General features: G+C 36.6%; 1 protein-coding gene and 1 pseudogene across 1 annotated transcript; one reads left to right on the top strand and one right to left on the bottom strand.

Annotated features, from left to right (window-relative positions):
• The first annotated feature begins 7,824 nt into the window (after window positions 1-7,824).
• On the top strand, window positions 7,825-10,689 carry LOC110773813 (cation/H(+) antiporter 4-like). Its single transcript, XM_021978335.2, has 3 exons — window positions 7,825-8,103; window positions 8,329-9,330; window positions 9,487-10,689. Exons 1-3 carry the CDS (start codon window positions 7,825-7,827, stop codon window positions 10,603-10,605), a joined length of 2,400 nt encoding a protein of 799 aa, XP_021834027.2. The 3' UTR covers window positions 10,606-10,689.
• Window positions 10,690-12,271: 1,582 nt separating this feature from the next.
• On the bottom strand, window positions 12,272-12,913 carry LOC148296297 (uncharacterized; annotated as a pseudogene).
• Window positions 12,914-15,200: the final 2,287 nt, after the last annotated feature.

Below are 15,200 nucleotides of genomic sequence, written 5' to 3'. Positions count from 1 at the left end.
GATTGTCGGTCCACCAGAAGTTCGAATGATTTCTCCACTCCGGATTGTATGTTTGTTGGAAATATTCATTCATAGTCAACTCATTCTGAAATGAGCCAAAAGCATTTGCTTCCTCCATCCCAAATTTATTGGAGTATTCTTGCATAGTAAGTTCCACAATTTCAGTTGCGGCTGCCATTGGTGATGGTGAAGGTGACTCCTTGGATGTTCCTGTAAGAAAAAGAAACAAAAAAAACAAATCAAGATAAAATGAAACAACAATCAATAAACAAAAATAAAACTAAGTACTCTAAACATACTCAAACAAAACAGATAAGCAGCCGTGCCAGTTCCCCGGCAACGGCGCCAAAAATTGTTGCATTCCTAAAAGGACACAATTTAATGTGCAAACAACCAATTAAAAATACCCGCAAGTGCACGAATCTATCGAAGTATAGATTATGTAAGTACGGGGTCGATCCCACGAAGAACTTGTCGGTTGCCTATAAGTTCTAATTCGAGTACAAAGAGAACACTTAACTAACACACCACAATGCACAAATGCAAATTTGAAACTAAAAAGAAAGTAAAGAAATGTAAAAGAAACAAACAAAACAAACAAACAAAAAAGGAAATGTGCTGTGAACAGTGACCAGCGACCGGTCGTGAGGTGAGAGCGACCGGTCGTTTTTGGTCTGGCGACCGGTCGTTTTTGGTCTGGCGACCGGTCGTTAGGTAAAAGCGACCGGTCGTTTTAGTACAGAGTCGAAACTTCAAAATTATGTGCTGAGCGACCGGTCGTGAGACACTAGCGACCGGTCGTTCTTGGGCAGAGTCGTTTTCTCTGTTTTTTCCGTTTCGACCTCTGTCCAGTGTTTTGCCTATAACTTTCCAACCATACGTCCAAAATTCACGTTCTTTATATGGTTGGATTCAGCACAGAAAATGGAAGAACACAACGCGGACCAAAAGTCCAAAACAATTACGGAAACAAATAAAAACAGTAACAAAGACACAAAACGTGTCGAACACGCAACTCACACACACATTTGGGGGGGGGGGGTTTTGATTTGTTTGATGTGACCTATTTCTATTACATGAAAGTAAATGGACTTTGAAATTTAATGAGAATGGCAGAGATGAATTATCAAAAAGTGGAATCAAGATGTAACAAACACTAGGGTTTCGGAATCCACCCTAAACAATTCTACCAATGTTCATGAATACTCAAGTGATGAACTCTAAACGTGTTGTTGAAGATGTTCGCAATCAAGACCAGTACGAGTGGCTCAAGACGCATTGATTCTCTCTAATGTACGTAAAGTGCAGTACGAGTGCTACAATACTTGTGCCTTCCCTATAATCGAATCTAGGTGTGCTTAGTACTTCGATTCAATTACAAGAAAAACCCATTAAGTTCAAAGAGAATATGAACATCACAAGAACCCTAATAGCATGGTGTTTACATTAGGTATTCAAGAAACCAATTCACATGGATGATTCTTACTTCATCCATTTATTGCTTAGGATAACATGAAGATACACATAATCCCAACAATCTCAAGAAGCATGCTTTCAAAGATGGCCAACCAAGGAAAAACACACATCAAGGATAGATTAATTTGGTGAATTGGAATTCATCAACAATATCTAGAAATTCATACATTCAAGTATCAAAACAATAAGGTAATCATGTTTAGGGCTTCAACCTAAGCCCTAGCTATGGAGTTTAGTTGCTCATACTCATTCCAAATACAAACTCAAAATAAAATTAGAAAGAGTTTACAGATTTTGAGAAGATGATGAAAGCTTCAAGGTCATCAATGGTGGAAGCTTTCTTCTCCACTTAGCTTGGCTGCACCTTGGCTTTCTCCAAGCTCCAAGCTCTCCAAAATCTGCTCTCCTCTGTGTAATCTCTTGAATGACTTTCTTTTCCACATTCAAAAGGCTCCCCAACTTCAGATTGCAATTCCTTTGCTTCCCTCTGTCCTCCTTTCCAGCTTTTACCTTTTAATATTAAACTACCACCTTTGATAAAGCCTTAGCCCATTGTCCCCTTGCCATGATGAAGCTTTGTCCTCAATAAGATGCCAATTGCTTCAGAAAATATCTCAAAGCTAAGGTAACTTCTTGTTACCAAGAGTTATGGTAACAAGAAAATCAAGATAACACAAAGGAGGTAAAAGCTGGCCAAATTCGGATTTCACGAGCTGTGGTAACATGCTGGATTGGTTGGATAGGCAATACTTGTCCAATGGAGCTCAAATTTGGATATGTTGTAGTTAACATCCATTGGAACAAGTCTCATGAAGATCGTGACCTCATCCGAGCACCAGAGCATGCTGATCCCAGGCCAAGAAGTTGACCTACGAAAATGAACAAAAACAAAGTTTATAACCAATAATGCACTTTTAGCTCATTTTCATTCCAACCAAGGTAAAATCTAAGAAAACACAAAAAGGAAGTAAAAAGCTATAAAATGTCAAGAACTAACTCAAAATAGTGGGTGAATAACATGAAAAATCATGTGTAAAAATGAACCGAACACCTAGGTAGCACGTAACAACACACATCTCTCCCTATCAACCCAATTTCAAGGAATCTTTTTACCAAAAATAAAAAACTTCAAGGATTTCATTTTGCATATTGAAGATCCAATACTCGGAACTACTCTAATGTATGATAATATGGATCGAACTTGAGCTGCCACACTGTATTGATCAACTAGCCTAGCACACATTTACGCATGTGAATGAATTTTCAAATAATTAATGTGGATTATAAGGATATAGGTTACCAAATTTATTAATGAATTGCCGCTCAACAATAAAGAACAATAAACGAGAGTATATACCTCCTTAACCTTAACTAATGAGGAAGGCTGGTATAAATACTAGCCCTCTATAACAAGGAAAATAAAAGTGAGGGGATACTTGACGGATTCTCCTCATTGATAACTCTAACAAGGAAATATCACTTTTATGTATTCTCCTCATTGATAACTCAAGTGTCAAATATTTCTTCAAGCGAAGGGGATCCTGCTACTCTTTTCAAAAGGATCGTTTTAGAATATTTAAAAGCTATACCTAAATATTTCCCTGAACATCCAGCTCAAGCATATATGCATACCAGGCCCAAGTTTTTGTAGCACATTTCCTTGATTTATCAACTTTAAAAGAAAAAAAAAAGAAAAAAAGAATATATATATATATATATATATACAATTTCACTATATGGATATCAAAATATGTTGGGAAACAAAAGGCAGGCAGTAACAACACACATCTCCACCAGTTTCCTCTCAAACTTGTGAAGGAATTTTCAAATAATTAACTTGGATTTTAAGGATTATTTTGTTACCAGTTTTATATTAATGAATTTCTGCGAGATACCTTCTTAATGCACGAGGAAAAGAAAAGTGAGGGATTACTTGAAACTTGATACATTCTTCTCACTCTCTGCACGCGCTTCCACACATGCGAGAGGCTTTTTTTAAAGGGTTAAATGTTAAAATGGTCTCTGTGTTATAGTCTTTTGGCAAATTTAGTCCCTGTGTTTTTAATTTGACCAATTTAGTCCATGTATTTTACTCCGTTAGCCAATATTGTCCATTCCGTCAATTTACCATTAAAAAATTCATTGGAATTTTTATCAGTAATAAAAAAATATATTAAGTTCAATTTACAAAATAAAAAAAAAATTTGAATACAAATATAAAAAATCTGGAAACCTAACAACCTCTATGCCCTTCTTCTCTCATGCCATCACCACCACCACCACACCCATCACCACAACCACCATGAGCAGTCCCAACCACCACCTATTTTCTCTCTCTCTCTCTCTCTCTCTCTCTCTCTCTCTCTCTCACCCACCCCACAGAATTTGTAATCCACTTGAACGAATTCAGCGCTGATGGATTCTTAAGCTGCATCATCATAGAAAGCACAAGACGAATTAAGGGCATGTTTACGTATCAGTAATGGGTATGGGAGGAAAGGGAATGATTTCCATTCCTGACTTCCCCTGCGTTTACTTGCAATCAGGAATGAAAAAATAAGTGGGCCCCACCTCAAAATCCGTAATCACATCCCCTCAAAACTAGGTATCAGATCAACTAGGGGGGAGTAGTCGATACGATTCCCATTCCTGTTTTCTCTTAATAACTTCCAAAAATACCCTTACCACTTTACCATAATTCCAACTAAGGGGAGTTTAATTGTATGAAGAGTATGCAGGTTATTATTATTTAATTGTTTACTAGTTACGTAGTTGAAAGATATATATTTATTGGAGTTTATTTTTTTGTTTGAAATTGGCTCTGGACAAAGGTGTTATTAACATTATCATTGAACTGGGCTCTTGTTGTTTATCTTGTTCAGCATATTGATTCCTCATGTTTACATCGCCTTACTGGTTTGCTGCAGGATTAGTTTGGTCTCCTTAGCCAATTTGAGAATTATATATGTGTTGTGGTGAAAATGTGCAGGACATTTTAGTAATCAAATTAATTTGGATTCTGATTCATGAAAATTAGTAAACAATAACAACGGGAATCAACCCCATTCCTTTGCTAATTCCATATGTTTAGTAAACAGCTTAATGGGAATGATTCTTCCCATACTGATTCTGTAGTTCCCCGATTCCTAAATTCTCTAATTCCTTACTTTCTCCATTACTGATACGTAAACATGCCCTAAGTTCAAAGTCATACCATAACAAATGGATATAAACTGTAAAGTTATTAAAAGAGAATCATATATACCATCCAAGAGCAGTAAGCCGGGACGGACCCAGGATTTGAAAATAACATGGGCTAAATTCAAGGGCAAAGCTAGGAATATTTGTAGGAGTAGGCTAAATGTTGAAATGAATCTAGTGATTGATATATTTTTTTAGACTGTGTTTAATGGATACCTTTTTTTTTGGGGTAAATTATAAGCTCTTGTTTGTTCCCAAAAAAAATTATAAGCCCTCTTTTTCCAATATATATATTTTCTTTATCATATTTAGAACTTTTTATTTATTCTATTGACATTTGAAACAGACAAAAATCTTGGAATTATTGATAATATTGTTGAAAAAATTTTCTAAGGGATTGAAGGGAAATAAAGAAGAAAAAAAAAACAGAGGAAAGCTACACATGTACTGGGAAATATTTAGACGGAATTGAAGTAAAAATAAAATAAAAACACATAACTCATCCCAACACACACATCCTTTTCTTTATTCTATTTCCTCCTCTCCCCTTTTTTATTCTATTTCTTCTCTCTCTTTCTTTCGTATTGTTTATCATCTCCCCCTCTATTTTTTTTATTCTTTTTCCTCTTCTATCTCTCTCTTTTTATTCTTCTTCCTCTCTTCCTTTTTCTTTCTTTCTTCTTCCTCTCTGTTCTTTCTTCTTGTCATCCGGCTGATTTCCTAGACTAGAGTACTAATTTAGTCCCAAAACAAAGAAGTTCCCTGGGCTATAGCCCAGGTTAACATGTTCATGGGACCGTCCCTGGCAGTAAGCATTATCAACATCATCTCAAACAACCTCAACATTGAAATCCTTATTGAGCTTCTTCTAGGGAGGTGAAGATGATTTCATGGCTTCAAGCCAACCGTTGGACTAACATCATCGAGCTTTCCTTGCTTTTTCCTGGGGATTTATTTGTACTTGCCAGAGAAGAATGATGCTCCTTGCTTTGAGTATAGCAACAAACTAGAATGGAGGCCTAGTTTTGATTTAGTTCTCGGTGGAAGCGGCATGAGAGAACGACATAGAGGCTGTTGGGTTTCCAGATTTTTTATTATGTAATTATATTTAATTTTGTTATTTGTGTTCATAATTTTTATTTATTTGTAAACTGAACTCAATAATTTTTTTATTAATTTTTAAAGCTTTAATGAATATTTTAAGTTAATTTGACGGAATAAACAATATTGACTAACGGAATAGAACACAGGGATTAAATTGGTCAAATTAAAAACATGGGGATTAAATTGGCCAAATGAGTAAAACACATGGACCATTTAAGCATTTAAGCATTTTTTAAAAATTTTAAATTTATTTTAGAATTAAAAAAGATAATGGGTAGTTGTGTTCCATAAAAATAGAATATATTATCTGATTTTTCTTTTCATTAAAATTTTTTTAATATAAAAAAGTGTGAATTTACCATATTATCCCCATTTAATTAATAATTTCAATTCTTAATGTTTGCATTAACCAAAGCATTTTCTGGTATTTAGAATATTTCACCATTATTATCTCTCTCTCTCTATCTGGTTTTCTATTTCTTGAAGAAAGTGTTAAATCTGGATGAGCATTGGGCCCAACAGACAGAGGCATCCATCCCTTTGTACAAAATCTGTATTCTTTTGGGTGGTTTTGTTTGAAATTTTTGTGTGCAAAATACATGTTATAGATCCATCACTTCACTTGCAAGGGATTGAATGATGAGCTTCGCTGAATTAGATCCAGATATGAGATTATCTTCAAGAACGAAAGAGAAAGAGAGGTAGGAAGAGGCGGTGTTCTCGCCGTCTAGGTGGAGACGGTGTTGTCACCGACGAGGTGGAGGGATTGCTGCCGACGAGGTGAAGAAGGTATCGCTGCCGGCGAGGTGGAGAATGTGCCGCCGCCGGCGGGGTGGGTTGGCTGACGGTGTTGGGTGGGTGGGAGTTTGGTTGGTGGATGTTGGTTTTTTTGTTTAATTTTCAAATTTTTTATGCTTAATTTATTAAAAGCTGACGCTGTGTATTAAGAGTTAAGTTTGATTAAAAAATAAAAATAAAGAGTTAAGTGAATAGAGAGGTGTCAAAGAATTAGATAGGGTACAGGGTTGGTATAGGAAAAAGAGGGACAGAAGATCTGGACTCCAACAACCCACCCATTGGATAAACCTTTCCCCTCCTGCCTCTTAATTAAATGAGCTTACATCCTCTCGCTCCTTTTACTTTGTCTCTCCTTTTACACCCTACCCTACACTTTATTCGTATTTTTTCGGTCCTTATATTTTACTAGCCTTTTTGTACGCGCTTCTGCTCATATGAGAGGCTTTTTTTTTATAAAAAATTAAATTAAATTTATTTTAGAATTAAAAAGATAATAGGTAGTTGTGTTCCAATAAAAATAGGATTTATTATCTGATTTTTCTTTTAATTTTACTTCTTTTTAATATGAAAAAGTGTGAATTTACCATATTATCCTCATTTAATTAATAATTTCAATTCTTAATGTTTGCATTAACTAAGGACATTTTCTAGTATTTTGAATATTTCACAATTCTCTGTCTTTTGCTTTATATGTATAGACTAACTATGGGATGAAGTGGATATCTTGTTTTTTTTCCCTTTTCGTAAATAGTAGTATATCTTAATAGGAAAATGCAAGGCATACCACATTGTGTACCATCTCTCTAATAGAGGTGGACGTGGACCCCATTGTATTGGTAGGCTCCACCTCTATTAGACACGTTGTGCACAATGTGGTATAAAAATGTGGTATGCCTAGCATTACAAATCTTAATATCAATTACTCTTGTAAACTTAAAATAATAATAAGAAGCATATATGGTTGTAACTAATGGAGAATCATCCAGCAAAGATGAGTTCCATTGTTAATGTGGTTAGATGAGTGTGATTAGTTAACGCGGTTGCTAATAAAGTAGGTGGTGAAAGTGCGTATGAAATAGTTCGAGTGTTTTGTCATAAGCCAATGCTGTTAGAACTGTAACATCTTTTTATCTCCCTTTACATTTCTGCATGCGTTGCCCTCATAACCTTGCTTTCTTTCTGTTTTTATCTCCCTTTACATTTCTGAATTATCTTCTGCAAAAAACTTTTAGTTAATTATATGTAATGATGGCCAACAAAAATATTTCAACTTTGGAGGAAGATGTCATCGCACTGCACAAGATCAATGAAACTTTCTTCAATGTTTGCTTCAGCTCACCACCCAATATGGAATTTGGTGGCAATTGGGATGATGTCTTTAAATCTCCGGCGCCGCTAGTTCGTGCCAGTCATTTAGTGCCTCTTTTGGAGCTCCAGATTGTTGTGATTTTCGTCATCACCCAAGTCACCCATCACCTTTTCTTCAAACGTTTCAAGCTCCCAAAGGTCATCTCACAAATTGTTGTATGTTCCATCTCTAATACTCTTCTGTCTAGTTAAAGTTTCTTAATTGTTTATTTCTTTATTTGATCACATGATAGTGAAATATAAAATGATTCCCTTTATCTGGACGTGCATTTAATTCATAACCAAATAGTATAAAGTCATGAAACTGCAAAGCTTTTGTGGGATTTTTCTTTCTTTGTTATGTGTTTGATGGACTAATAAGAGGTGTTATTTGAATTCTAGACTGGCATACTGCTTGGACCTTCAATCAAAGACATGTCTGGCAAAGAATCCTTGTTTCCACTCCTCAGTCAAGATGTGATTGGCACGGCATCGGTGTTTGGTTATGCTTTTTTCATGTTTCTAACCGGGGTGAAAATGGATGTAGGCATGATAAAGAAAACAGGACACAAAGCTTTAACAATTGGTATTTTGTCACTTGTAGTGCCCATAGTATGTGGCTTGTTAACCACCTTTGCTTGCACATATGTCTTCAAGGAAGAAGAAGACGACAAGGTTTATTTTGTGGCGGTAACGCATTCTCTGACTTCATTTGCAGTTGTTTCTAGCCTTCTTCAGGATCTCAAACTCCTAAATTCAGAACTAGGCCGGTTGGGATTATCTTCCGGCCTGGTCAGTGACATGATCAATGTGATTACAACAAGTACTGCTAGTTTTATCAGAGCTTTCATGGGAACTGGACAGCCAACATACAAAATTTACAGGGACATTGGATCACTTATCGCCTATATTCTTGCGGTAGTGTTCATCATTCGTCCTGCCCTGTTTTGGATTGTGAAACATACACCAGCAGGCAGGCCTGTTAAGGATGTATACATATATGCCATCTTTCTAATGGTTCTGTTGTCTGGCGTTCTTTCTGATATGTTTGATCAAACCGCGCTTTTAGGTCCTTTCATTTTGGGTTTGGCAGTTCCAGATGGACCACCATTAGGCGCTGCTATAGTGAAAAAGTTTGATTGTTTTTTCTCTGGAGTTTTCACGCCACTATTTGTGACTATATGTGCAATGAAGGCTGATCTTTCGTCCATCGGAGATGATCGTAAATTGTTAACACTGGACATTGTCCTTCTGGTGGTAACTTTTGTGTCCAAAGTAATGGCCAGTTTTGTGCCATCTTTGATTTGCAAGATGCCCTTCAATGATGCTCTCGCAATTGGTTTCATAATGAGCTCCAAAGGCATAGTTGAGTTGGCATCATACTCCTTATTCCATGACTATAAGGTACCTAGTTAATTAAGCCTTAAAAATATTATTCTTTTCTCTTGTTCTATCTGGTATATACAGGCACTAACATTCAGACATATTCGAATGACGATGCCCATGGAAAACATATATAACTAGTCTTTGTTTTCCTTTTTCCCCCCTTGAACATTGCAGACGATTGATGATCAAACTTTCGCGGTGCTGCTCGTTAGTGTTCTGATTATTGCAATACTGGTGCCTAGCATGGTTAACTACTTGTATGATCCTTCGAGCAAATATGCAGGCTACCAAAAAAGGAACATCATCGATATGAAACCGAATGCTGAGCTCCGAATACTTGCATGTATTCACTCACAATACGATGTTGCTCCTGTCATCAACCTTCTTGATGTTTCGTGTCCAACTGGGGAGAGTCCAATTTCTGTCAATGCCCTTCACCTTATTGAGCTTGTTGGCAGAGCCTCCCCTGTTTTTATTGCCCACCAGATTCATGAAAAGGTTACATTTAACATTCACTTTAGCGAAAAAGTCATCGGCCCCTTCAACCAGTATCAACTCAACAATCAAGGTGCTGTATCAGCAAACATATTTACAGCAATCTCTCCATCCAACCTAATGCATGAGGATATATGTACACTCGCACTTGACAAACTTACATCAATTATATTACTCCCATTTCATCGAAAATTCGCTTTTGATGGCAGCATAGAGTCTGAGGGCAATGCTAGGAGGGCACTAAATTGTAGTGTCCTTGAAAGGGCTCCTTGCTCCATTGGAATTATCGTCCATCGTGGTCATTTGAGACATTCGTCATCGTTGTATCGCGTTGCCATGATCTTCTTAGGTGGATGCGACGATAGGGAGGCCTTGACATTTGTGAAACGGGTGACCAAAGACCCCGGGAGCTTTAGCCTAACAGTGGTACGATTAGATGCTGAGGATGGTAAAACTATGAATGATTGGGAAAAAGTTCTTGATAATGAGGTGTTGAAGGAATTTAAGCAGAAAAGTGTGGCAAATGCGCATGTTACATATGTCGAAGAGACGGCGAAAGATGCAGTTCAAACAACGCGAATCCTTCGGTCTATAATGAATGAGTTTGAGCTTATCATAGTTGGGAGGAGGAATGGCTTGGATTCCCCTCAGACATTAGGTTTCTCAGAGTGGAGTGAGTTCCCTGAATTGGGGGTCATCGGGGACCTGCTTGTTTCATCAGATTTCGACTGCAATGCTTCGATTTTCGTGGTGCAGCAACAACAACAATTGAAGGGAAGCAAAGGTTTCAAGCTATGATGTAAGAAGATTTTCGTTTTTCTTTTTCTTTTTCATTTTTGCCTCTTTATATTGATGGTAGCGTATATTTTGTTTAACATATTTCTTTGTATATTTCCAATCCTCAACCATTTGACAACTCTCCAAGAATATCAAATGAAATGTCCCTAATAAATTGTAAATAAATTATAAAATAAATTAGGTATACTCAATCTTTGAAGACAGTTGAGGTTGTGCATCTTCCAACATATCCTAGATATTGATCTCTCTCAGTTAGAGGCTCTTCCCACCATACCCGCAGAGCAGATCCATAATAGTCTGCAATGTTCATTGTTCATTGTTCACTTATAAAATAAATAATGTTTTTTTTTTAAACATGAGTTTTTAAATATTGATTTTAAGATATAAAAAGTTGTTTGGTATTGAACTCCAAACTATATTTAAATTAAAATAAAACAATCAGAAACGTCCCTATATTCCCAAATTGAAATTAACAACAACAACAACAACAAAAAAGAAAGGAGAAATGGAGGAGAGAGAGAGTGGGTAGAGAGAGAGAGATCTGGGAGACCAATAGGTGTGAAACAAAGAGAGACAAGAGATGGAGGAGAGAGAGAAAAAAAAAACTGTAAAACCTCACTTTTTTGAGATTGGGCCTTGTTTAAGTTGTTTTTGAGTTGGGCTTTACTAAATACGAATTATGAGCTTTGGACTCAAAAATTGTTTTTCAGTTTAAAAAAATGGATTCAAATAGGATACCAAACAGCCCCAAGAGTTTTTATGAATTTTTTTTTTGTTAAATGAAAAGAAACAATATCTATGAGTTTGCATTTTAGTAGAGAAAAAAAAAAAAGAGGTTACTGTTTTGGTGAAATAAAGTGTCAATAGTAGTTAAACCAAATAAAATCATTTTTGACTGAACAACAATTGACCCAAATAAAGAGCCAAAATTTTCCTTTCCAGAATTGTGAATTTTTTTTTTTTTGGGAACAAAATTGTAAAAGAGATTTTCTATTTAAACCCCACACTTCTCTTTGTTCACCCTAATACTTAAATCATTAAGCTGTAAGTTTTATTATTATGTCAAAAGGCAAAAAAGGTCATCTAACTTAATACTTAATCCTAGTACATCTATACACACACCCCACCACTCTTCATATTAAGTTTTAGAAAAATACAAACTCCTCTACATCCTATTGCCAGATTACTCTTCTCTTTAAAGACGTAAAACGTTGAGGAGCCTACCTCTTTAAAATCTGCGTAGTTGTTGGGGATTTTTATTATTATCGAGTTTTTTTTATTTTTATTTTATTTTAGTGGTTTTAAATTATAAAATTAGACTTTTAATATTATATCAATGGATTGAAGCCAGTGGATTGAAGCCTAATATTATATCAATGGGAAATTTGTGCACATAATATATTTCACATTCGACTCTTTTGTAGTTACAGTGACTAGTTAGCTTGAAGCAAAGATATGTATACCAAACCATTCTAGTACTAATAATATGTTTTAGGCTTAACTGCTACAGTGCACCCTGAAACATTGGTCAATTCTCACTTTTCCCCTTCAAAGTTAAAGTGACCCACTTTGCCCCCTTGACCTATGTTTTGTGTCTCACTTTGCCCCTCACCGTCAAGTCTGTTAAAATTTATGTTAAAAAAGCTGACGTGGCACCAATGGGACCCACTATTTAGCTAAACTAAATGCGATGTGTGAAGAAAATAAAAATAAAAAATAAAAATTGTCTTTTAAACAGTGCAATCATCGCCACGTCATTTTCTTCGACCCCATCCGCTTTCTCATTGGAACCCACCAAAACCAGAGCTTTCAATGGCAAGCTCATGTGAAACTTGAGCATTCTCTTCCAGAAAGATAGAATCTTCGGCAGCAACATCGACCGATTTCGGGCCTCGCGACGGCTCAGCTTGTCTCTTCTCTTGCCTCTGCCGCTGTTCTTCTTGGTCTTCTCGTCGTTGGCCAGGTGATCTTCGAAGGCTTCGATGGCTTGGTGGATGGGCTCGCTGTTGGGGGAAGAGTCCCATTTGAACCAGTAGCTTCTGTAGCAATCGAAGCAGTCGCAATCGAACATTTGGGGCTGGTGGGTGCTGGCGCTGGTGGACTTGGGGCCTTTCTTGGAAGATTTCTTCTCGGGGTCTTGGGTCGGGATCGAAGAAATATTAGGGATGGTTTTCATGGACCGGGTTATCAAGTAAGCCAAGACCTGGCGGTCCTCGAGGGAGAGGACCGAGGCCGGAGCTAAAATGGCAGCTGGGAGGAGCTCAAGCACAGAGAGAACAAATCCATCAGAAGAGAAGCTATTGTTGCATCATAGGAAGATTATATAATATTGTGTCTAATTTGGCCCAAATTATAGTATTGTTATGCCAAGTAAAGAATCATCCAGAGGAAGGGACCACTTTCAATGCTGTAACAATAACAAAATTCCGAAACCAGTATTGAATTAGGTAGTCTCCAAGAACCACCTTCTCTGTGTTGGGTCTTCGCCAGTTTTCAACATAAACTACTTCATTGGATACAAAAGCATTGATTTTGATTTGTGCCAGCAAGAGGGTATTGTTTACTTTTCTGATTCTTGGAAATTAGAGGTTTCGGTTCAATTGCCAAAGTTTTTCAGTTCTTGCCGTTGATTTGAAAAGGTTTTAGTTGTTGGTCTACATTTTTGCTCTGTTTCTTGTATGTCTATGGGGGATTGCAAGTCTATGCGTCCGGAAATGGAAGGACAAGACGACTTAATTGCTGCAGCGAGAAACATAGCGAGGGCATTGGGATCAAAGAAGAACCTTACAGATGGTGAAAGGGAAATTTTAGCAAATCTTGGCGCCCAATTGTCCACCATGATTCACCCACTTGATGATTTGAACATGTTTAGTTTGTCATTTCAAATGTGTTTGGAGTGGTTTTGTTGTTATATGTCAGATAAATTGCAAAATTGCACTTTGAGTTCATATTTTGGTCATAATCAACTTAGCTACCTAAATTAATTTTGGATGTTTGTGAAGTTAATTTGATGATGCCAACATGTTTAGAATGTATAATATGATGTGTTGGAATAGGTTTGGGACAGAAATTCGACCTACATTTTGAATTGGGACGTTTAGAAGCTCAAAAAGTGAAAATAAACTTGTAAATTTGCTGCATAATTTCTGCAGATTTTCTGTCATAAAAGAGCTTCAGTGACGATCTTCAAAGATTTTCTCTGTCACAAAAGGGTTGTTCATACTTTTAGCGACGGTTTCTGGGAATTTTTTCTGTCAACTAAAGTCAGTTTTGCTTATTTTTCCAGATTTTTATCCTATATCGAAGGCAATAATTTTGATCCAATTTCCTATATGATGTATTATTCACGAACAATCTTTTCTACAAAAACTCACACAAGACACATTAAACTCACCAATTTAATATAAAATCATGACTAAATAATAAGTGTAAGGGGTATAAAACTTGCATATAAAATCAACCTAACAAGAGTGGTTTACCAGGGGAGGGGGGTCGATGGGTTTTTGGGTTCTGCGTAGGGAGGGGTGGAGGAATAGGTTCTGGGTTCTGCGCAGGGAGGGATGGGTTGCGGGTGGGGGGTGATGGCTTTCCGTGTTCTGCACAGGGAGAAGGGTGGATTGCGGGGAGCTTTGGGTTTCTGGTGCGTGGGGGGATTACAAGGACAGAGAAGGAAGGGGAGGATTTGGTGCGATTGGGGTAGAAGGGATGGGTTGGGTTTTTGTTTTTTTTTTCTTCCTTTCTAAAATCTATTTTATTTTCTATTTTATGTTTATATTTTAATTTTTTTAAGTAATTAAAAAACCTAGGTGCACTTATAGTGGGTCCTATTGGTGCCACATCAGCTTTTTTAACATAATTTTTAACAGACTTGACGGTGAGGGGCAAAGTGAGACACAAAATATCGGTCAAGGGGGCAAAGTGAGTCACTTTAACTTTGAGGGGGAAAAGTGAGAATTGACCAATATTTCAGGGGACACTGTAGTAGTTAAGCCTATGTTTTATTAGCTAATGGAATTAAATAAATATTGTGATACTTCACTTTCTAGCATTACTCGGTCAAGAAATATCGTAATCTGTGTAGTTACTCAGCTATTTTAATTAAAATATCATAGCAACTCTGCTATTGTATAGTCATATTCATGTCCAAGTCTTCCCTTGTATTTTACAAGCCTTTTGCAGACCCACTGTCTTTCAAATGCAGGCCAAATTTTCCACAAAAGTCAAAGTAAATTGGTCATAATTGTTATCTATGTGTAGAACATGTCATCAACATGACATACGCGCAAGAGCTGCTGCACCTACATGAACGAGATGAACCAAGTCAATTGAGCCCATGTAATTTCCCTTTTGTCAATTTCAATGAATTCTCCTGCTCTGGGCTAAAAACTCACCAGATTTTTGTTCCCCAGTAAAATAAGATAAATGAATTTTCATAAGAATTTTCCATTTCACGATTATTCAACGACATCGATCCTAACTTCATTTTACACAAATCTGAAAGTTCCTTCATGGTTATCGCTAATTCAATTATTTAAAAAGAAAATAAAATGAAGCATTATAATTTTAGAATATGAGAAATGTGAAGTGAATTGAGA

The sequence above is a fragment of the Prunus avium genome, chromosome 2, assembly GCF_965620075.1.
Source record: "Prunus avium chromosome 2, drPruAviu1.hap1.1, whole genome shotgun sequence".
In the NCBI taxonomy this organism is placed as follows: Eukaryota; Viridiplantae; Streptophyta; class Magnoliopsida; order Rosales; family Rosaceae; genus Prunus; species Prunus avium.
The sequence above is the reverse complement of the archived record's forward strand: the minus strand, read 5'-3'. Positions and strand labels throughout refer to the sequence as shown.